The following is a 25,208-nucleotide window of genomic DNA, read 5'->3' on the forward strand; positions in this document are numbered from 1 at the left end:
ACTCCTACAATATCACTGCCACTAAGAATGATTTGCTGTCTCGAAGCGTGTGCGTGTTTTCAAATGCATGACTGTGACGTTGTTTTCACTCACCAATATTCGAGTGGTTTTTTTTTATCTCTCTCTTAAAATATTTTGAGTGCTGTTTTATTTGTTGAATCTATTGTTTTGATTGAAAACTATGTAGTTAAATTATTATGTGTACCTCCCCTACGTAATGCCTCACAGCGATGTAGGTGAAATGTAAATAAATAAAAATAAAATATACCTGGATAGTTAAAATAGCCTCAAGAAAATGAACAAGGCTGAGCGGTCTCACCTAATTTGGTGAAGAAATAACGCACATTATCTTTAAAACCCATGATCCCCTTCGGAAGTTTGTGAGGATAACATGGCCACAGCAAGCTTAGGACTGAGTTATATACCAGAGCCATAGGAGACGCTTTTGCCTTGCAGCAGGTGTAGTCAGGCTGACCATCTTTATTATCAACTTTACGAGGCAACGTGCAAGGAACCCAGGTAAATGCCCTAACAGACTTCTCACATAAGCAATCAGTGCAAATCACACAAATCCGCTACAATATTTCACAGCACCCTACAGGAAGCCGTGATCGGCCTTTATAGTTTCCTAAATATTTCTAGACAATGCAGTATTAGTTTTTATTCATGTGTAAATGCTTACAGCTTTTTTGTGGGCACATCAGATTGATCATTGGTGCCCTCAGTGTGCCTTCGCACAGTGAAATAAACAAGCCTAAGCATTGCTGATGTAAGCCAAATAGAAGGCACAGCTTCGATTAAGTGAACTTGTCATCGTCTCCTTCTCAAATGCGATCAAACAAAACACTGGTAAATCTAAATTCTGAGGAAAACATGAGCATATATAGTATCTAGAGTCTTTCCGATTAAAACTAGAAGGTGGAAGTAGGCTGAAACTCTAGTCAAGATTATAGTAGTGTGAGGAAAAAATACTAGTGTAAGTAATGTGAACAAAAGACAAAGAGTCTTGTACCATTTCTCTAACAGAATCATCTCTTAGGTAAGGCACGGCATATTTGCATAAATGTATGTATAAGAATTGAATATCAACAGCCTTCAGTGTGGCGATATTTGATACCTTTTGGCGATGATCTATGCAGTATGTGTGCAACATGCCCTCGTGTACGCATTATACCAGCTTGTAATGCTATAGACAAGACTTAATGCATACAAATCATAGTGGATGGCTGCCACAATGCAGGCTCACCTCTTCTGTGCATAGGCCACCTTTGTGAGCATCAATTCAAGAAGGTAGCCTCGGTGGGCATCCCCCACCAGGTGTAGTTCGTCAACCACCAGGATGCCTAGAACACATCAACCACACCACTTTTAAGGACTTCAAGTCGCACGAAATATGCAGCTTTCTATTTAGCGTGACATAAAGGGTGACATACATGACACCAAGAATAAAAAAAGTCATTTTATTTTTATTTTTATTATTATTGTTTATTTAGAAATACTGTCAACCCTTTATTGAGGGTCATTGCAGGAAAGGTACGTCACACGCTACAAACAAAGTAGGCACATAACTATACATCTCACAACGATAAACCAGGTATACATATGTACAAATACATGAAAGCTCTGCATTCAAAACGAAAAACACACTCTAATTCGCAATGCAACAGATAGCAATCGCCATATACTTTACAATAAATCACAAATATAAATCGAGTCAATTCACAAATTCATTAACATCATCCGCATTGACTATGATACTCAGTAACGCATCCCAATGACATCAGGGAAAAAAGCATAACGGTACATCTTCGTTCGCACAAAATAAGGTTGCAGTACTCGTGTGTGGTTTGTCTTCTTGCTTTGTTTTCTAGGCTGTTGTACGTAGTTATTTTTGTTAATTTTTAACTCACCTTCCATTAACTGAACAAGAAACCTTAATCTATTTTACGTCTGCGCTTGTGGAGCGTCTCCAGATCACAGAGTTGTAGCTTTTCTGTGACTGAGTTGTTATGCTTATATCTCAAGCATATAAAGCAAGCTGCAAGCCGTTGTATGCGTTCAAGTTTACTAACCAGCACTTTTTGATGGGGACGGCCCTTGATCTCACTCACCAAGGCCTTCGATACGATTTCACATCAGTTTATACTGGAGGAGGTAGAGCGCATGGGATTAGGTCCCAAATTCCACGCCTATGTTCGTGCCTTCCTCAGGGACAGCAAAGCCACAATAAAATCGGAGGCCTCCACCCTGGGTGCGAGGGGCACGCCGCAGGGAGCGGTAATTTCACCCCTTTTGTTCAACATAGCCATGAAAGGCCTCTCGGAGCGCCTATCCACTGTAGCCAATACCAACCATGCCTTATATGCCGACAACATTACAGTCTGGTGCATGGGCAGGTCGGATGCTGAAGTTTTCTGCAGGATACAGGGCTTCAGCTATCCATCTCTAAATCGGAGTTGCTTCTATATCGACCAGTTCGACCCGCAAGAAGGAAAGAGTCACCACTTGATCAGGTGCAGATTACTATAACCACACGGGATGGGCAGTCGATTCCAAGAGTCAATTGTATTCGGGTGCTAGGCTTCCTTCTTGAATCCAACGGCAGAAACTTGCAGGTTTTGGCTCGCATCACCTCCAAAACGAAGAAGTTGCTCAGACTAATATTGAAGGTTTCAAGACGCAGGGGAGGGCTGAGGGAGAGCAATCTCCTTCGGCTATTCCATGCATTCCTAATAAGCCACATTAATTAAGTGGCACCTTCGCTAAATTGGTCTAAACGCGGGGAGGATAAACTCGACACTTTATTGCGTAAAAGCATCGAAAGGGTACTAGGCCTACCTACGAGCATCAGCACGAACCGGCTCATGAGTCTGGGCATGCACAACACCCTCACGGAGGTGACCGAGGCACAAACACTAGCTCAGGTCACGCGACTCTCCACCACGAAAGCTGGGCAGCGTCTCCTACAGTCACTGGGATATCGTCATACGGCAGGGGAGGAACAGGAGATCTTATCACAAACAATGAAGGGCACGTACGAGGTGGCACCCTTCCAACGTAACGTTAATCCACAGTACAATGTTGGCCAGCGAAAGGCACGGGCCAAGTATCTCTTTGATTTCGTGGCTAGATCCAAGGGCAATGTAGCTTTCGTCGATGCGGCACAGTATGGCCGCTCCGATCGTTTTGCTGCTGTGGTCGTTGATAATAGCGGTCGCGTACTCAACTCAGTTTCCGTGAGAAAAGTATCTGCCTCCATAGCAGAGCAGGTAGCGATAGCCTTGGCGATGACGGATCCTTCGCGTCCAGAGATATTTACTGACTCCAGGGCTGCCATGGTGTCCACGCAGTATGCCATGTTACAACTTAAGTACCAAATAATAGATAGCGCAACCAGATCCGCCAAAGCAATTTTAGGTCTGGACCTTAAGAAAACGTTTGACAATGTCAAACTCTCTACAATACTGACGCAAATAAAGAAATTGGGACTTCGTAAGCGGACGTACGACTACGTGCGTGATTTTCTCACGAGCAGGACAGCAAGGATCACGCTGGGAGAGCTCAAGTCTGGGGAGATTGAGATGGGCAGCGCCGGCACCCCTCAGGGCTCGGTGATTTCGCCTATGCTCTTTAACCTCGCACTCATAGGGTTGCCGGCTAAATTGGAGGAGATTGGCGGGCTCTTCCACAGCCTGTACGCCGACGACATCACCATGTGGGTAACGCAGGAATGCGTCGGCCAAATAGAACAGACACTGCAGAGAGCCATCGACGCCGTTCAAGGCTACTTAGAAAGCACAGGCCTTACCTGCTCCGCTGAGAAATCGGAGCTACTGGTCTACAAACCTACGCGCAGGGGTCGCAAACCAAGAGACAAAACAAGCAGAGTGGAGAGAAGGTGCAGGGAGAGATACGGCTGACGACCCCGGAGGGCCACGTCATTCCCACCGTAGAGAGCATACGAGTATTAGGCTTCCACCTCTTTGCTAACGGGCACAATGGCGAAACCATTCGTAAGTTAGAAAACGGGCTTGACCAGACCATCAGACTGCCAAAACACATTACGAACAGGCACAGTGGCATGAAAAAAGGCAAGATGATTCGTCTCGTGCACGCCTTCGTCCTTAGTAAAATTACGTACCTTGGTCCTTACTTGAGGTGGCAGGTTGCCGAGAAAGAAAAATTAGAACGCTTAATCAGGAAAGTTTTTAATCAAGCCTTAGGATTACCAAAAAACACGAGCACGGCGAAATTGTTGGATCTAGGATTGCACAATACGCTGGACGAATTGGTAGAAGCGCACAACATAGCCCAATTCGAATGACTTTCAAAAACGAAAACGGGCAGGTACATTCTCGAACAACTAGGCATAGGTTATCATACGCAACACGGAGAAAAGGCAGGCGTGCCTGCGAGGGTGAGGGACAGAATAGTGGTCCCTCCGTTATCCAGAAATATGCACCCCGAGTATCATGCTGGTAGGAGAAACAGACGGGTGCAGGATTTGCAGAGGAAATTCAGCAAGTGCAAAGAAGCGGTCTTCGTTGACGCGGCTCGTTACGCGAGCAAGCGCGGATTCGTGGCTGCGGTGGTCGACCGCGAATGCAAATGCAAGACGAGCATTACGGTTAAAACTCAGCACACAGAGACGGCCGAGGAGGTGGCAATCGCCCTTGCAGTGGCCATCACAAAGGCCTTAATAGTGATCAGCGACTCGCAAGTGGCGATATGAAACTATGCTAACGGCAGGGTGTCCCGGGAGGCGCTGTGAATATTGTCGATAAACCCGGAAAAAATACGAAACAAAAATGATACATTTGTGATATGGACACCTGCCCACACGCACTGCCCTCTGGCCGGCAACGGGGCTGCAGGCGCGGCGGCTCGAGAGCTCACGAACCGAGCAGCTGTGCATGCCGATGCCGCCTCTACCGAGGACACACGCGGAAAAGTGTGAGAGTGGGAGGAACGTATGACTAGCTACAGTGAGATTACGCAGCACTACAAGCTCGGTCGGCGTAGATACCCACCACCACATATCAAATTAACTCAGCAGTCAGTTGCATGGAGACAACTCCAAACAGACACTTTTCTGAATCCAGTGATCCTTCGCCTTTGTTACCCTGACCTGTATTCGACAGATAAATGCAAAGCATGCGATTCCCGGGCAACCCTGGACCATATGTTATGGGCTCGAGTCTTAATGACGCAGTCAGCAGTACAAACAAGGAGGCAGTCTCGAACCGCAGGGCACGCTGGGAGGCGGCTCTGCTCAGCTCTGCATTAGAACAACAACTACGGGCCGTCCAGCGAGCCGAGGAAGCCGCCCGAGGCCAAGGGCTCGCGGCCGATGCCTAGGTCGAGGTTCAAGCCCGCCCCGATTTATCATCGCCGGACTCTTAATAAATGTTGTTTCTCTCTCTCTCCAGGGCTGCTGCCCGGGCCTTTGCCTCAGAAGTAATCTCCAGAAAGGCTGCCGCTATTTTCAATTCCAGTAAGCTACCGCACAATCACCTGCTTTCCAGCCCACATGGGCTCAGAGATGCATCCGACTTTTTCCAACGCCAACGAACTCACCCATAACCGTGTGCGAGAATTCACGTGCTGCGGCGGTCCGGGCGGGTATGGAGGTGGGTTCGCGGATAACTTTAAAGATCCACTTGGCACTTTTAACGAAGTGATGTCTCATTAACAGTTGTCCAGGCGGAGGTACCCGCTTCCGCATTCTAAGCTCACTCGGCTGCAGTCGTCAGTTCTTCGGATGCTAAAGGCAGGTTCATTCCCATCTCGTAACACATGCAGCCACATTGCTGATGGCATAACTCCAGGATGCCCTAGTTGTGAGGCACACAACTGCGCACTCGCTCACATGCTCTGGCAGTACTCAGCGTTACATGGCACAAAATTCAGCAGAGAAGAAGACTGGGAGAGGGCTCTTAAAAGCCCCGAACTCTCAGTCCAATACTCGGCAGTCCAGGAGGCATGCGAACGGCGGAGGGCCACGGTCTTCCCGTTCTGGCGTGGACGTGGCCAGCAACTGCGGCGGAACCCTCTTAGGGGGGTGTCTGACCAGTTCTCCAGTACCAAATGAAGTTCATTTCACTTCACTTCACTTTGATGGAGACTCCAGACTATACTGGCATATCCCAGTATAGCCGTATAAAAGTGTTAAAAGCAAGAAGTTTTACATTCATACTTGCACCCTGCAGTTTTTTCCTTAATAATTACAACTTTTGTGAAGCCCTAGAGCAAACAATATTAATATGTGCGTGCCACTTTAGTTTATGCGTTATTGTGAGACCTAGGTATTTAAACGTGTTAACCGTCAACAAGGTGTGATTTCCGATACAGCCTTCAAATGAAATTATCGGGTTTTTTTTTTTTTATAGAAATGTGGGAAACAGTAGATTTCAAATAATTGATTTTAAGGTATTGAATAATCGAATCTTAAAGTAACCATCAAAAATTAATATTCTTATCCATTCTAGTAAAGGCTATTCTTTCCCCAATTCTAAAAACTCACATTTAAGACACATATGAAGATGACTTTTTCATAAGTCTATGAGATGTTTCGAGTAAATAACTGAGAAATGTTGCTAACAAAATAGTTCGAGTATTGAAAACCAACAGCATTAGTCTTAAGTTCACATGCAATACCATCAGAGGTAACAAATTTGTCCTCATTTTTATACACATGCCTGTAATTAAACAGTAACTACAAGTAAAAGTTTAAAAAAAACACAAAAAAAGCTGTTTCGGCAGAATACAGTCGCCACATGTGCCACATGGACACGTAAAAATGCAGAATACGGCATCTATGTGGCTCATGTTCTAGACTAAAAGCTACGACAATCACTTGTAAATGTAAAAGACAGATTAGCCAAAGTGAAGTTCCCTTGTATGGTGTACGCTGTCCATTGTGCGGATTGTGACTATGTGTATATCGGTGAAAGTGGCGACGTTGAACAGCGCCTCAAACAGCACATTGTCCTTACGACATTCAGAAAGGAAATGTTAAATTCAGTGCCTTGGCCGAGCATGCGTCAGGTGGTCACACAATCGATTGGGGGAAGGCACGTGTTCTCGCTAGAGAAAAAAGGACTGTCACGAGGTCTTTATCTTGAGTCACTAGTAATACAAACCACTTCGAGCACTTTAAACAGGAGTGATGCTAATCTGCCGTCAGTATATGCGCGCTGCCTGCGTGATATATTGAGACATACATAAGGCGAACTGCTTTACACATGTTTTCATTTTACCGTGAACAAGGCTTCCGTGTGGGAGCCTAAACATCTTTTCTCTGTGTTTTTCTTTTTGAACTTTTACTTTGGTCGGCACAGTGCCTCCAGGTTTTTTACCTTCAACCATGTATCATCCGGACTAGACGGGCTTCCATCAAACTTTAAACTTCAGTAACCACAAGATGGGAACAGAGTCCAAGATCAAAACAAATGACTCATTCCTTGTGGAAGCACCCATTCCAAGCTTGTCAAAAAGATAATCATTATGAACTGGCTCTATTCAACTTTAACAAAGTCATGTGACCATGTGATGAGTGAAAGCTTGAGCAGTCAGGTAAAATGTTTGAAGCATGCCAATTATCCATCACTTTGTTTTATACACTTGAAGCAGTACTTCAAAAGATTAAGTGATCTGATGTGGGAAAGAAACAGAAGCTGACGTAGAGACAGGCAATTTCACGTATATCAAATCTCGTACAACCTCAACATGATGTTTTGGTAGTATTCTGAGCCCTGTGCAAGGCGTCTAAATTGCGTCTAACAAAGAGAAGCTGCTGCAGTACACTACCCTAGCATAGGACAAGATTCATGCAATGTGCTGCAAACGTTGTTTGTGAGATTCTCCACACTGTTGTCTTTAATACATATGGCCAATATACTTGTAATCATATGAAAGGGCAGAAAAGCACAGTTTGAATGCACAAAATTGATACTGAAGCATATTGAAAATCTGAAGGGGTCACTGCCAATCGGACACAGAGTGTATTTGTTTTCGGCAAGTTCAAATAGTTCGAATACTAAAGTTCTAGTGCGAATCGAATCGAGTTCCAAGCACTATTAGGAAAATATTCGAATATTCGCACACACCAAAAGCTCACACAAAAGTCCCGTGTTTTTGTCGGTCTTTTTTTATCTTGTACAATGATTCGTTAAAAGGAATGCGAGAAGAATAGAAGGATATTTTCCATTTCACAGGAGTTCTGTTTACTGAAAGATGAACAATGGGGCAGAGTAAAGGCCTGTAAACAATCATATAAAAAGCAGCCATTCCATTCAAGAGATTTCTGTGTACTGTATTTGCACTCATCAGGACTAAGGTTTCGAATGTTTCATATCATGCTTTTTATGTGGTTTTCTTGCTTTGACACAGGGTTCTTTTTTGAAAGTTCACATTTTTCAGAGCTAGTTCTTGCTATCGGTGAAAAATTATTGCACTTGTAATGTGCTAAAATTACGGGGTAATGTGGAACCTTCTTCTCTGTGATAGGGATCCCAACTGATGGCCGTTATGCAGTCAGGAAGCCAACACACATTTAGTTATATTTTCGCTATTGAAGACTGTTAAGAAACCAACCATCACTGGTGACCAACAATTGCTCTCATGCCATCGAACAGTCGATCGTGCCATAACCTGCCATCGCCCACACTGCTTTCACAACCCCCATCGAGCACTTACACTACCGCTATAACATATTACTTGCATTCACATTCAGTCATTGACAGTGACACTTGTTACAAAACCAGTGAGCCACCAGAAAAACCTTCAGTACAAGTGGTTGCGAATGTTCCAAAGAACAGCACAATTAGGTGCGGCAACATCGAGTTCACAGCTTCCTCGAGAATTCCTGGATTGTGGCGCCACAGTTGCTTCAATATGGGGCAGTATTGGGTTATAGCATTGAAGACCCATAATACCGTGAAAAGGTGACAGAACAGAAAACGCTAGCACTAACACAGGTAGAAGTACAGCAGAATCTCAATGATTACGGTTGATGCAAATTTCACGATGATACGAATTTCAAGGTTGTTTTGGATGGACTACATTATATAAAATACACCATCATTCAATGTTATACGAATTGTTTCCCCAGCCACGGCAGATGATTTGAATGTGCAATTTACTGCTGCATGCCAGCGGCGCAACGCGGCAAAAACACGCCGCAAGGCCGACACGAAAAAACCGGTCCGAGACGCTATTGCATAGTATCGCCTTTTTGCTGCACGGCTTTAGCTTCACCGGCTGCTCTATCTCTCAAACCACGTGATGTCAACAAGCAGCCGCAAATCAACATGGCGGCGAAGACATCGGTGGTGGGTCGCGTCGGCGCTATTCGCGACGAAATCGGGCTATAGGTGGCAGCACCGTCCCGCGCAAGTGTGGATAGGTGGTCAAGGTCATCGGCAGCACGTATACAAATACATGCAGCGGCACTTCGTTGCGTGCGGTCTGAGCCTATTGTCGGCAGATAAAATACGTTGACTACAGCTTACTGTTAATATCTACGCTCTTCTCTACTGAATCGGTGCGGGACACCTAGGCAACTTTAACATTACTCGCGAGTAAAGCGCATTCTGCCTTTTATAGGGAGGCTCACCCTGGGTGACTCTCTTTACGCTTTTGCACTAAATCACATTTTTGCTGTGTTGTTTGTACATGGCTAGCTTATGTTCCGCCTGCTACTCACTGCTGTAGCCTGACTGAACTACTTATTTACATCTCTGCCATCTGCCTAGTACAAACAAGAGAGAAAGAAAGATCGTAGAAAGCCCACATATCTGTGCGATTAGTTCAGTACCACCATTCACACTTTATACGCATGATTTTTTTTTTCTCTCATTCTGTTCACCACGAAATGTGGGACAGTCAATAAGTCTAGTCAGGAAAGCTTAGTGGTTGACAGCGCTTAGCGCTACACTGAGCTTATCACGTGTGCGCACATGTCCTTGCAGCAGTAAAAATTTTATATAAAAGTTCAGCAGATAGCTTTCATTGATGGATTACGTGCATGATGATGCTACAACAAATTTAGGGCTGAGTAATGGGACAAGCGTGTTTTTTTTTTTTTTCAGACAAAAAATTACCACTGCTTTCTGTCGGTCACTAACAATGCCACACAAATGCAGGAAATAATGTAAAAAAAGATTAAGTTTTTGGAGAAATTATATGACATTATATATAAGGCATGCAATTTGAATTAATTTTAACGTTGGGGCTCTTTAACGTGTTCTTAAATCTAAGCACACGGTTTGCGCACGGTAACTCTGTTTTAGGTACAGTATAAGTACCAAAGTCTCACTGTTTATGTGATAGTAACATTTCTATGTAGTGGTACCACGGCCAGATAAACACAACTAAGGCTCCTCACATGATCGATAAACTACAGTGCGGTAGTTGTATACCTACCCACAGCGCACAAGTGCGTGGCATGGGTTTTTTTTTTTTTTCACAACCGAGTCGCTATAAAATGCTGCATTCCCACACCATTTAATAGTCCTCATGTTTGGGAGGATGCCAAGATCATTTTGCGATGTGCTTGAAACACAAAGCAGCACGCACTGTGAAATTATTCTACTGAATGGAGGATACGATTACCACAAACAGCACTTTGGAAAGTTGCACTCACTGATATTATAACAATGCATTAGCAGCCGAGCAAGGCCAAATGCTTTCGTACATCGTTTCAGGCAAACATAAAAAAAGTTACACTTGTGCTGACATGACCGGACAAACCATACTTTGAGAACGTGCCTGACGTACACGCACATGTAAACACGACGTGACTAGCAGACAATGCAAGGAGCAATCCACACTTCACCGTTTCTGCCGGTTACCGCCAGGCGGCGACTCTGCTCGATCTCGCAGCCAATCGTGAACTACCCGCGCGGCACGTCGAAGCTCACGGCCTTGACAAGGACGCGGTCGTCGAAAGCCTAGTTTGGATTACAATCGCTGATAACACCGGAAGTAGAATTAGGTGCAGCAGCAGCGAGTCAGCTTGCCCGAACATGTCTTGCTTTTGCGCTGCTGGCTGAATCCATCGCCGCCGTTGTGTCCACTCGTGTCATTTCAACTGGAGTATCTTATGAAATAACATTAGTAAAGGTGTAAACTGTTTCTTTTCAGTGCCTTGTATGCATAATTATAACTCGGTACGAACTTCGGTGCTCAGGAAACTGGCAAAATGGAATGAGTTTTCAAGCGGCAATGGCGGGGGCGGGGGTGGCATGTATACGAGGGGCAGAACGAATATGAACGTTTCTAGCGGGCGCGGACGTGACTTTACGACTGCCCTGGCATTTTCACTTGAATTCGCCAATGCGAATTCTCCAGGACTTGATTTTTCATGCCGACTTCATGATGCGGCTTTCCGGCTGCTTATGCGGGGAAGCAAGTGAACTTCCAATTAGTTTGGCCACTTTTGCTCGCTCTGATTTCAACTGTGAACGCGCCGCACCAGCAGCATGAGCGAGGCAACGGCAGCACTTAATTAAGATACAGTGAAGGCAGGAAAGTTCAAAAGGACATCACAGACTTTTTTTTCAGCAAGGTGCAGTTGCCAGTTAAGTTCTTGTTCATCATTTTTATCAGCTTTAAGTTATCTTCGGCTCATATGAATTCGGGCTGATACGAATATTTTACGCACTCCCTTTCAATACATATCATCGATATTTTACTGTAATATGTCTTAATGTGCTGCAGCAGCCTTGTCTTATTTAAATGTTGGTGTGGCTTCTTCAATGGAATTTGACTTCATATCTAGTATTCCATGAAAACATGTGGTAGAAGTGTCATGCAGTGTCATCTGCTTCAAAGGATAATAATAATAATAATATGTCGGGTTTATCGTCCTAAAGCCACCATATGATTATCAGAGGAGCCGTAGTGGAGGGCTCCGGAAATTTAGACCACCTGGGTTTGGTAAATGTGCACCGAAATCTGAGCCCACGGGCCTGCAGCATTTTCGCCTCCACTGAAAATGCAGCCGCCGCAGCCGAGTGCCTTAGCCACTAGACCACCTGGCCTTAAAGGAGTTACAACATTGTCCCCATGGACCACTCTTTGTGCTTGGTGAAAAAATGCACACTGCAGAAAGACGCTGCTGTCCATGGCCAAATCTTGCAGTCATGTGCAACAAGGAATGTTTATGAGCGATGTGCACAAAGTTACCATTTTTTAACATGCAACGTCTTCCTGCAGACACCCATACGAGTAACTAGAAGTGGCAAGTAGGAATGTACAGCTGATAACAAGGAATGTGCGAGTACTCAAAAAGTTAATAAAACAAATGTAATAATGTGTATTTGAAGTATGAAATACCTTTTCAAAAATTTTTAAATACTTGGCATCAGGAAGAAGGCCCCAATAGAATGAAACTAAATGAAATTGGATCAGTTAGTGAGAAGTTTTATTGTTTTAATTACTAAATTACTAAGATGAATGCAACCCAAGCTTTTACAGCACTATCAAGGCTGCACCGTCCCCTGGAAAAGTTTCTTGCTTAAAACTCCGGTGTCGCCGAATCTAGCATCTAATTGACTAAAATTATCATAAGAGGCATGAGGATGTTAATTCAGAAACCATATTTCATTCTTATTTCTCATTGTCACTTAAAAGTTGATGATGAATTATGACCTTCAATACGAAGTACAATATTTACTCGCGTAATTAACACACTTTTTTTCTCGAAAAGTTGGAGCAAAGTTTGGGGTGCACCTATTATGCAAGGCAAATTTTATGAAATCATTTTCTGGGTGAGTGAAAAATGTGGTCATGCAAAAAAAAAGTTAGGTGGCGCAGCCCTTTGCAATTAGCATACGCGTACACTGTTTGGAAACAGCTTCTTTATTGCACTTCACTGATCTTCAGTGGTTGAAGGCGCTATCTTCTGCAAGCTGTCCCTGCACCGCCTGCGCACTCCACAATGGCGTTTCAACGCTATCTTTTCTCGCAATCATTAAACTGCAACAGCTGTATCTGCTTGGATCTTGAAGGGCACCCACAAGTGTGCGCTACGACGTACTTTGCAACTTTGTGCAAACTTCGCACGACGACCGCGACGACACCATTAACATTGCAGCGAGTAACCAATATTGCAGCAAGCAACTACCGAAGGATTATAATGAACCGTCGTTAACAATATCAACGACAAGATACGGCCACGGCCTTGCGTAGCCCATACCTTTTCTTCCTTGAAGTAGGCACGGATAACAAGCATGAAGAGCAAATCGCAACCGAAGCGGAAATCGGGGGTGCTACCATATTGCAGAAATCGTCACGATCTTTTCTGGGTGACAAGCGATTTTTTCTGGTTTTCCAGAAACCTGCGATGCGATAGCCACTAATGGCCCTTCGCGACAGCCATGACAACAGCTGACCCTGTCGTCGCTCGAAAATTGCGCGCATGTGGTTGGGCCTTAAAGTTTCGTATTTGCAGTAAGTGACCGTCAGTTGGCACGGGCAGTATCACCACCTTTTTCGGGGTTCGTGAACGATGCGAGTTCATGAACCTCGCTGTGGCGCACAGATAATTAAAAAGACAGCGTGCTGTGTACAGGTAAAAAAAAAAACAATATGGCGCGCGGCAAGAGGGGAAAGAGGGACTATGGGTGGCCAAGAGAGGGGGTCGGCATTATAATAAACAATAGAAGAGGTCCAATGGCAAAGGAGGTGCAAGGTGTCTGTTAGAGGGACTGCAGCAAAATCAATGTAGAGGGCGCATTTATCAAGCAGGAGAAAAGAATTCAAATTTTGATTACTGAAGCCAGGGCTGCATTTATTATGCCACTGCGCTCATTACACGAGTAAATACAGAAACTGGCATAGTTTAAAGGACAGTTACTATATATTGTTACGTGGAAAATAACAATTGTCAGACCGCAGCCACAACGCAGCTCACCGACAAGGTCCACTTCTTCACTCTCAGTCTGAGGCACCTTTCTTGGGTATGCCCCACTATGCCCTCTTTCAGTCAGCCGAAATCCTGTAACACGACCCCCGGCGGCAAAAGCGCCGACCCGGAGAGTTTACGGGGCCACAGCAGGAGCAGTGTGGTAACGCTTGAGCCTTGATACGTGGACGATGTCCCTTGACAGCAGAGCGGAAGGGGTTGATGGATTATCAGGGACAATTTCATATGTAGTGTCGGTCACTCGTCTAAGCCCGCGGTATGGGCCCGTGAAACGAGAGAGGTTTTTCTGAAAGGCCTGCATGTCGCGTAGGGGACCAAAGAAGAACGAGGGAACCTGTTGGAAAGTGTTCGTCATGATGACGCTCGTCGTAACGATGCTTCTGTGAGTCTTGGGACGCCATTAATCTGCTGCAAGCAAGCTGACGAGCGTGGTCAGCTCGGGTAATAGCGTCGCGTGCATATTCAGAAGTAGACTGCGCAGCGGCTGGCAGGAAGGTATCCAACGGCAATGTTGGTTCGCGTCCAAACAGAAGGTAAAATGGCGAGTACCCAGCAGTGTCATGCCGTGAGGAATTGTATGCGAACGTCACGTAGGGTAGTGCAAGGTCCCAATCCCGATGGTCGGACGAGACGTATCTCGATAGCATGTTTGTCAGGGTGCGGTTTAAACGTTCTGTAAGCCCGTTTGTCTGGGGATGGTACGATGTCGTGAGCTTATGTTGGGTAGAGCAGGAACGCAGGATATCGTCAACCACTTTCGAAAGGAACGTATGGCCTCGGTCTGTCAGCAGTTGAAGAGGGGCTTTATGCACTAAAATGAGATCGCATAGTAGAAAATCAGTGACGTCTGTAGCGCAGCTCGTTAGCATGGCTCGCATAACTGCATAACGGGTCGCATAATCCGTAGCCACCGCGACCCACTTGTTTCCGGAGGCGGATGTTGGGAAGGGACCGAGAAGGTCTAAACCAACACGGAAGAATGGCTCCGATGGGATGTCGATGGGCTGAAGATATCCGGAAGGGAGTCCCGACCGCTTTTTGCGACGCTGGCAAATTTCACAAGCGTTGACATAGCGACGTACAGAGCGTAAAAGGCAAGGCCAGTAGAAGCGGCGGCGGACATGGTGTCACACCGGTCCCGTTAATTAGGGAGGCGATCGCCGGGCTAATTCCAAGAGCCGAAGTATCGGCCCCCCGAACCGCACCACGAAAGCGTGGACAATTTAGATGTGGTCCTTATTGGCACGCCAGCGGACGCCGGCTGTGGCCCAAAGAACAAGTCAGAGCCGAGAGTTGATAAGCAAAACAAATATTATATTCTCAAAAGGGGCAGATCGAAAACAATACACAAGAATGCACACTCCACAATAGTTACATACAATACGTCACCAAACAAACAACGTACTACACAGTACAATCAACCACACTTGAAACAACGGACACAGACAACAATACGCACTACAATGCAGTCGCATGCATTGAACAACCAAGACGCTTAAAGACTAAAGAGATAGAAAACCTATTCAGTCCAAAGTTCTTGGAACCAAAGTCTAGATGATACTCTTACGAGAATCACTCACTCAAAGTCCATCGTTGTTGTCGTTCCGCAGCCCTCGAAGTTTCTCTTCCAGGAAACCTCATGTCTTCAATTGGCCACTCTCCAAGCTTCAAACTTCTTTGCCCGAACACGTCGGCTTCACACACGCAGCTGTCGCCACGCGTCTTCGCTCGATAGCGGTAAACACACTCTTGCCTGTAGCTCGAGCCTTCACCCCTCAGGTGGAAATCCCCTTCATCTCCTGCTTCGTCCCTACGGACAAAACCTTCGCCGACTACACGGCGGAATCCCTACGCACTCTGGCGCTCACTTCCGTCTTCTCCTGCTCTCTCGTCTCGGCCGCTCGATTAAATACCTTCCGCGCCACATTCCAGAAAGTTCTCGTCATTTCGTCGGCGCGATACGCAGCGAAGGCTGGGGAGAGGCGCGAGACTGTACGGGGGCCGTTCCCGACAGATGACTCAACTCGGTATGACCACGCCTATTTCCTTCTGGAACTTTCCAGTGCTTGCCCGGCCGCCGCTGTGGGGTGAGGAAGTTCGTCGGCGAAGCCACGCTTCCGCGGGGAGAGCGTGTCGCGCCCGGGGAGCCTTGGATGTTTGTTTTCTTTTTTTGTCTTTTGACCTCGCGGCGTTTCTCCCGCCCGTTATCGCAAGAATTTGGCGGCGCGCCCATTTTTAGCGCTCGTTCTGTGACACATGGTCATATGTGCGAGAGACACCAAGGTGACCTGCGGTTGGGGCGTCATGGAGCTCGCGTAGCACTGTGGAACGCAGGTGCTTTGGTATGACCAGAAGTAGGTCGTGACCATTGGGCAATAAATTACGCCGATATAAGGTGCGGTCCTTTAAGGTAAACATGCGAACAGAAGCGTCTTGCGGTGAAGATTCGAGCTGTTGTATTAGGCGGCTGATATCCGGATCGCGACGCTGCTCGTCCCAGAGATGAAGCAGCTGGGAGATGGAAAGGACGCAGCCCACAGAATCAGTGCTCGTAGGATCGCAGTCGGCCACAGGGTAGCGTGATAGACAATCCACATCTTCGTGCAGTTTTTCTGATTTATACACTACGGTGTAAGAATACTCCTGGAGGCAGAGTGCCCAGCGGGCGAGACAACCTGTGGGATCTTTGAGGGAGTCGAGCCAGCAGAGAGCGTGGTGGTCGGTGAGAACTATAAATGGTTGGCCGTATAAGTAAGGGCGAAATTTCGCGACCGCCCACACCAGCGCTAGGCATTCGCGCTCTGTGATGGAATAATTACGCTCCGAGGGGGACAACAGCCTGCTGGCATAAGCTATCACGCGATGCTGCTCACGTTGTCGCTGAGCCAACACAGCGCCTATTCCGTAACCGCTGGCATCAGTGCGGAATTCGGTCGGTGCCGTAGGGTCGAAGTGAGCCAGCACAGGAGAAGAAGTGAGCAAAGTGGTCAGGTCGGAAAATGCTGCTGCTTGCGAGGGACCCCAGGTAAACGTCTCATCTGGTTTGAGTAAATCTGTTAGGGGCCGAGCGATTGCCGGAAAGTTCTTGATGAACAGCCGCAAATAGGAGCGGAGCCCCACAAAGCTGCGGACATCTTTGGCGGTTTTTGGCACAGGAAAGTCCTTCACAGCTCAAACTTATTCTGGGTCAGGCTGTACGCCGTAAGTGTCAACAATATGTCCAAGTATTGTAATGCGACAGCGACCAAACCGGCACTTGGATGAACTCAGCTGAAGGCCGGCGAGACGGAATACATCAATAGTTTTCGACAGTCTCTCAAGGTGTGCTTCAAAAGTGGGAGCAAACATAATCACGTCATCCAGATAACAAAGACACGTAGACCACTTGAATCCATGGAGCAGGGAGTCCATCATTCGTTCAAAGGTGGCGGGGGCATTACATAAGCCGAAAGGCATGACTTTGAATTGGTAGAGGCCATCGGGTGTTACAAAAGCCGTCTTCTCTCGGTCCACGGGGTCCACGGCAATCTGCCAATAACCAGAACGAAGATCGATGGAAGAAAAGTAGGCGGCACCATGGAGGCAATCAAGGGCGTCGTCAATGCGGGGCAGAGGGTATGCGTCTTTCTTGGTGATGTTGTTAAGGTGGCGATAGTCCACACAAAATCGCCACGATCCATCCTTCTTTTTAACTAATACCACCGGGGATGCCCAGGGACTGGAGGATGGTTCAATACAGTCAAACCTCGTTATAACGAAGTTGAAGAGGGAGTCGTAATTACTTCGTTATAACCATTAGTTCGTTATAGCCAATATCCATTTCTACCAACAATTAGCCAGCAAGAGAGAATGTACTCACCACCGAATATCACAGCAGCCCGCCGCGCAGAGAAAAACGGCCGTCGGAAGGCAAAAAACTAGCAAAATAATAAAGAACAATGCACTTTATTTCCGCCAAGTTCAGCACACCAGCTGGCAGATCACTTCGAAGAAAAATAGTCCTTGATAGACTTTTGCCGACTCTTCTTCAAGCGGATGACTGCTCTTTCAGCGGCAGCCGCTATTTCAAGTCCGTCCTCACCGTCATCATGAGCACCAAAGAAGCGGCGCAGCAGGTCTGTCGCATCCAGCGCTTGCGCGGGCGTCGGTACGTCGGGCTCGTTAGGCTCCGGGGTGTCAACACATTCGTCACTGTCATCATTATGCACCCCCGTCACCGCGCGCACAATTTCCGCATCTGACAACTCTTCGGTTGTCACCGCGTCAGCATCGGCACCGACGTACGTGCAGAAAGTGTCGCAGTCAGGCACAACGCCGGCGTCAAGGAGAGCGTCCCACGATGTCTGGGCCTGGTCGCCCGCGGCACCCTCACTGGCGACATCACCGAGATCTTCGCTGGGCTCTCCGCTGCTGACGCCAAATGAGGCATGCCGGAAGCAGTTGGCGATCGTGCTTGCCGTGACGGCAATCCAGGCAGCTTGTAACATCTCGATCGCTATGTACAGGTCGATCGTTGTCTCGCGCTTCATGCTCATATTGAGCAAAATGCGGTCGATGACACGTTTGCGGTAGCCCGACTTAAAGTTCATGATCACCCCTTGATCGAGGGGTTGCACAACCGCAGTAGTGTTAGCCGGCAAAAAGCACAGCTCAATGTTTTTTAACACAACGGTAGTGTGGTGGGCCGCGCAGTTATCCAGGACGAGGCATATCTTGCGGTTCTGCTTGCCCAGCCACTCGTCCCACTCACGCAGCCATTGTGCAAAGATCTCTCTCGTCATCCAGGCCTTGCGGTTGGCCACATAACTCACTTGGAGTTTCCGCTTTCCTTTGAAGCATCGTGGTGATGCACTTTTGCCAATCACGAGGGCCGGCACCTTTTCGGACCCGTCCATATTCGCACAAAGTAGCACGGTCACACGGACCTTGCTCTGTTTACCGCCCTGGCAGCGGTCACCTTTGAGGGCCAAGGTTTTTTGCGGCAACATCTGATAGAACAGGGCAGTCTCATCTGCATTGAACAAACCCTGGGGCTGTATTTTTCGAGCAGCTGCCCAATGTTCTTCTTGATCCACGCCACTGCAGCTTCGCGGTCCACAGATAGCGATTCCCCGCTGACAGCCCTGCCGACGATGTCGTGGCGCTCCTTGAAGCGCTGCAGCCAGCCGTCACTCGCCACAAAATCATCGTGCCCCATGATGCACGCGAAGTTCCTTGCCTTCTGCTGCAGAAGTGCCCCGCTCACAGGAGTGCCGCTTGCTCTGATTTCTAAAAACCAGTTGAACACCGCCTTCTCGACAGCTTCGAAGGCGGGGGCTCGCAGCTTCATTCGGTCGCCTTTGACGCCACGTGCGACAGCGTCGGCAATAGCTTCTCTCTTGCTTAAGATCGTTGACAGCGTGCTCAACGATACGCCGAAATCTTCGGCCACTTTTTTTTTCTTGACGCCGGACTCAACGGCTCTCAACATTGCAGACTTCTGCTCAATTGTGATGATTTTGCGCTTACGTTTGCCGTTGTCCATGTCTAGCGGCGGAGGGGTGTTGCTCTTCCACAGCGAACGACAAGGAACCAAGCATAGAGAAAGAAGAAGACAAGAGAGGACACTCCGCGAAACCTGGCCTCAGGAAGTGCGTCACGATTACGTAAGCAACTAGTGCTCTCATCAAACGTCAGAGGGCCCAAGTGCAAAAAAAAAAAAAACCAGTTATAATCAATGCAACGGAATTGTTTTCACAAAATAATAATTATACGCCCAAATTAAGTATGTTTTTTATACATAAAAACAATTTATTCAACACACCTTACGCAATCATTTTTCTTCAGCCGTACTGTCATAAACACCATCCACCCAGCGACAAGCCCATGCATGACTGACAGCGAGAAGCTTTCGTCGCTTTCGTCAACGTCGGCTGCGTCGGCGTTTTCAAGCGTGAGATAACAGGTGAGGCACGTTTTCAAGCGAAGCTTGTTGAATGACATGTTGTTGGTCTTGTTCGGTCATTTTTTTTTTCAGAAAACCGTTACACCTGTGCGAATAAGACACCATGCAACAAACATAGAAAGATGCACACACACACGTTGCGCTTCGTGTGTGCGAGTTTGTTTCTTACGTGGCGTCTCATTCACGCAGTTGTAACCTTTTTCTGAAGCTTGTAAGGACTGGGAGGTTCGCTAAAAAGAAAGTTTGTGGCTCTATGCGGCGGCTATTGTGCAACGTATGCAGTATAGCAAAGGCGGCACGGCGTCAAGCCGAGGCGACGCGTGCTGCGTCTGCCACGGACGCGAGCGTCTGTAGGCTGAGCATAGCTGGGCAGCTAGGTCATAGGCTCGGTGGCTCGGTGCAAAATATTGAGAAGCGTTTGCTGGGCCTCGCATGCTTCACGACACGTTTCCCGAAGGCTCGCAACACGAATAATTCTTGGTGTGCCGGAGGCAAATCTGGACTAGCCAAGTGGCCATCATCTTCGTTTCTTCGCTAGCCTTGTGCCACTAGTGCAAGCTGCCCACAAATGCTTTTGACGTTTCCAATATAATTTTACCGCACAAATTTCAACTACAATTTTTCTTCCCAATGTACTGTGCTGATACTGCGTACGCACGAAGGTGTTCTAAAGTTCCCAGGCCGCGATACCATTGCATTACAAGGGATAGCGGCCTGGAAACTTCTGAAGATCTTTGTACGTGGTCTTGACGTATATCTTTGTAAGTCAGTTTTATGGGTCAGAGATGTATCACTGGTTTTGTATTGTGCATCGATTAGCTAATCATTCAAAGGGGTTTGTTGGTTCCGCAGGCCGCTCGCAAGATTGTTCCGACAGCACTGTCCGAGGCACTGAACAAGCTTCACAAGACCCTCCAGAAGATGTCTCCGCCAACAGCTCCACGTCTGAGTGCCCTAGAGAAAATGGTGATTATGCTTTTATTGCAGCTGTTTTTAATGTGCTATTTTATGTTTAGGACATTCTGAGGAAACTATCCTCAAAAGGACACTACGTGTGCACTTACAAAATGTAAGGGTGGGCTCTCAGTGATTTTCATTTTTTTTTTGTGCATTGTCAACATTGTGAATGGTTTGTTTTTAGGTAGTGGAATCGAAAACTTTGCACCACAGAAAGTTGTGCACCTTGGGTCTGAAAGAGCGAGGAAAGTGCTCGTATGGGATTAGTTGTTCTTCGCTTTTACATCCATTTTTTTGTTTATTGCAGTGCGTTCCTGTGTGCCAGCGACAATGTCTCTATCAATGAAGTACAAGCAAACAATTAAACATCTGCAAGCCAAAGTAGCAGCACAGCGGAAAACTATCAAAAGATTGCGGAGACAGCCTCACCAAACTAACCACTCATTCGTTGCATACATTGTTTTGGTTACCCGCTATGAGGAGTAGGGACACTGTGTATTCGCTCGAAGTGATTTGCATAACCTTAAAAAGAATGTTGGGTATCCTGTCTGTATTTTTGTAGCAAATGCGGGCGAACTGTACACTTTACTGTGGGTCGCTTGGTCACTGTGTCTGCTTTATCTCTCCAGCTCAAGTAATATATCGATAAAAAAACCGCTTGTTGAAATGTCTTCGAGCGGGTAAGGAACACAGTATGAAGTGGGCACAGTTCACGTTATCACGCTTTTTGTATTTTAGCTTCTCATCAACCTCCTCATCTCGCCCATCAAAATTTTCAAAAGAATACCCAAACTTGTAGCGTTTGATGGGGCTGCGGACGCTGCCATTTTATTTTTATATAGCTTGTGAGTGATAACTTTTGATGTAGAGCCTTTGTGAAAAATAATGAGCCAAAGTGGTTTCCTTCTGCTATTTATTAGCCCTGTAATACCGCTCTCGTAACACCAATTAAGGTCCACAATTCTGGATAAGTGACGACTACAATCTATTTTAGCTCGCAAGCGTCACAGCAACACCCAGACGCAAATCACTTGGGATCTTAAGTTTTTGATGATAAGAAGAGCCACAAGACCTGCCAGTGTTGTAGCATAAAGTTTGTCTTTCACGTAGTGAGCAAGCTGCAAAGCCCTACCTTTCTGAGGACAAGCAGGCATCAAGTCTGCTTTTTTTTTTTCATTTTGGGCTAGCTGTTCTTAAGCACAGCCAGCACACTGCAGCTTTGCCTTTCTGCTATATTGTGTCGTGTGGTTTCTGTGCACTCTTTTTTTCTATGCATTATTTTGGTTAACCCCAGGCGTGATTCGCGACTTCATTGCTGTGTATATGTCACTTCTTCCTTCTTCTTCAGCATTGTGCGCTGTGTTTTTGCCATAGATCCTTACTTACCCATGGGCCCGGTGTGTCATACTTCACCAGCTTCTCGGCTTCTGCCAACTCTAGCGATGTGTGCGTTGTCTGTGTTCTCTCTGTATTTGTTACAATATTTGTTACAATTTATTTGTAAGGCGAGATGCATTTGTTGTCTACTTTTGTCATATTGTGCTTTTTATATTCTCAGACTCTACCTTGCCTTTGAATAAAACATTGCGGATACTCTGTCTCTTTGACTGATATATACATTGATCACTTGTTCCAAACCAAAAGAACAAGTGATCAACAAATGAACAAAAGAACAAGAACAAGCGCGATGAATAAAATCGTAGTGAATTATCACTACCTGCATCTCTCTTTATTATAACTTAATCAAAATAAAAATAAAAAAAAATAAAAATTCAAAATTTGCGCCAGTGAAACCGAAACAGGAAGCGCACGCCACTTGCTCTCACCAACCACCAGGTGTGCTAGGGTCGATTGGGCCGCTGGGGTCTACGGGAGTGTCCACTCTTCACCTTTTTTTATTTCTCTATGAACCAAGCACAAAGCCAACAAAGCCGCAATCTCCGCCGACCCAGCGTGGAGCTGAGGGAAGGAGGAGGTCAGATGCGCGGGCGGGTCAACGAGTTCCACAGGAGAGGGGAGGTCGGCTGACGCGCACGCTCGCGCGAGTTGCTGCGCGGGCGAGTCCATTAGTTCCTGAGGAAAGGGGGGGCAGGGCGACGTGCACCCACGCGCGTGTTGGCAGGCGGCGCAAGGCGCGAGTTTTGAATTACCGCTGCCGTGATGGGACGTGAACCGGCACGCGCTATAAGATATTGAATTCGCGTATACCAAAATGATCAGTAAATGCTCGTTGTGGTCAAAGAATGGTTCGTTATATCCATTGTGAGGAAATTTTCGCTTCGTTAAAACGAGGTTTTAAATACATGGGCGTCTATGGGAATTTCAAGGGGAATTACAATTGCTTCGTTATATCCATTAGTTCGTTATATCCCGCTTCGTTATAACGAGATTCTACTGTAATGTCCTTCGCTAGCATCTTGTTCACCTCCTTCTGAGTTATGCTCCACTCAAAACCAGACACTCTGTAGGGACGGCGGTGAACAGGGTTGGCATCACCTGTGTGTATGTGATGCTGGACAAAGGACGTCTGCCCAAGAGGTCGGTCGACAAAATCGAAAATATCCTGGTAGGCCTCGAGAAGATGTTGTAGGGCTTCAACTTGCGGAGGCGGAAGATCAGTGGTGATCACGTCTACAATTTGACGGCTGCCCGAATGTGTTGCGAGTGATGTGCTCTGCTGTGAAACAAGGACGTCTAAGGCAAGCACTTCAGTTTGTGAATCGAGCAACGGACACAGGTGGGCCACAGAAATGCCTTGTGGAAGCACATGATTCATGTAGCCGAAATTGACAAGAGGTAGACAAGTTTTGTTATCTGTGATGCTGAGCACCGTGTAGGGCACTGCGACATTGTGCGCAAGGAGTACGTCGGTGAGAGGCGTAGCATAATAGTCACCGTCGGGCACAGCTGGTGAGCACAGAAAATCGACGTACGTCACAGTTTTGGAGGGCAGGAGAACAAAGTCGCTGCATTGTAATCGGCGTGTAGGTTGGTACGGGGCGGCACGTAGCCAAAATTGACAAGAGGTAGACAAGTTTTGTTATCTGTGATGCTGAGCACCGTATAGGGCACTGCAACATTGTGCGCAAGGAGTACGTCGGTGAGAGGCGTAGCATAATAGTCACCGTCGGGCACAGCTGGTGAGCACAGAAAATCGACGTACGTCACAGTTTTGGAGGGCAGGAGAACAAAGTCGCTGCATTGTAATCGGCGTGTAGGTTGGTACGGGGCGGCACTGATTTGTGACAGTTCAAGGCAAAGCACACCTGCGGAGCAATCAATCAGAGCAGAATTAGCGGCAAGAAAATCGAGGCCTAGTATGAGGTCGCGGGGACATGTTGCAAGCACGGTAAAAAGGACGACCACTTGATGACCAGCTACGGTAAGTTGAGCTGTGCACATACTGACGACAGGGACTGTTGCACCATCTGCAACTTGGACAACACTGGTCAAGGTGGGCGTAAGGAACTTTTTCATGCGACGACGAAAACGCGAACTCATAATACAGACGTGAGTGCCCATATCTATCAAAGCTTCAACAGGTGTGCCATCCACATATAATTCTAGGGTGTTCCGGTTCAAACGTAAGGGCGACAGAGGATTTTTGGGTAAGGTCGACAGGGCAGCTTCACCTCCAGAAGCTGCGCAGCCTAGTTTTCCGGGGACGTGCGGCGGTTAAACGATGGCGAGGGAGAGCGGCGACGCGTATTTAAACGAGAAGGCCGGCTTTGAGGCGGTGGCGATGACGGGACAGGGTGACAGTAGTCCTCAGGGGCAGTAAATGCTGTAGACTCAGTGCGGGTCGGATAACGGTGGTTTGGTGGACGGAATCAGTTACTGTAAGCGCGGTATGAGCCAGAAGACATAGATGGCCATTGGCTGCGGCAGTAACGAGCGATGTGTACTGCGCGAGCACAGCGGAAGCAGATTGGCTTATCATGAGCTGTTCGCCATTCAGATGGGTTCCTGGTTCGAATAGAGTACGGACGGCGACATCTCATGTCCACAAAAGCTATCGAGGGACCAGTATTATCCAGGGTGGGTACAGTGGACAGGATACCAAGGTTAGCGAATTCCTGGTGAACAGCCTGGATCAAGGCGACAGCTGGCGTTGAGGCGTCGGGCAACGTCGGTTTGTTGGCAGCCGGGCAAGCGGCCTCGAGTTAACGTCGGACGATGCGCGTCACGTCTTCGGTTGTAGACAGATGACAAGGAGTGGCTTTGCAAGGCGACGTTGCCGCGGTGTTGGGTAGGCGCTGAAACTGCTGCAAAATACGTCGACTCTTCGCCTGCTCGAGACGGCGGCACTCTTTGATCACGGCGTCGATGGTCGTTACGTTGGTAAATACAAGCAGGCTGAACGCATCGTCAGCGATT

At 47.1% G+C, this 25,208-nt stretch overlaps 1 protein-coding gene across 1 annotated transcript in view; it reads right to left on the reverse strand.

Annotated features, from left to right (window-relative positions):
* LOC119167664 (DNA polymerase theta-like) overlaps positions 1-25,208 on the reverse strand; it is an 89,394-nt gene that overhangs the window by 39,870 nt on the left and 24,316 nt on the right. The window contains exon 6 of the mRNA XM_075865928.1: positions 1,247-1,343. Coding sequence (XP_075722043.1) covers positions 1,247-1,343 — 97 coding nt within the window. The remainder of the gene's footprint in view (positions 1-1,246; positions 1,344-25,208) is intronic.

This window comes from Rhipicephalus microplus, chromosome 6, assembly GCF_043290135.1.
Source record: "Rhipicephalus microplus isolate Deutch F79 chromosome 6, USDA_Rmic, whole genome shotgun sequence".
Classification (NCBI taxonomy): Eukaryota; Metazoa; Arthropoda; class Arachnida; order Ixodida; family Ixodidae; genus Rhipicephalus; species Rhipicephalus microplus.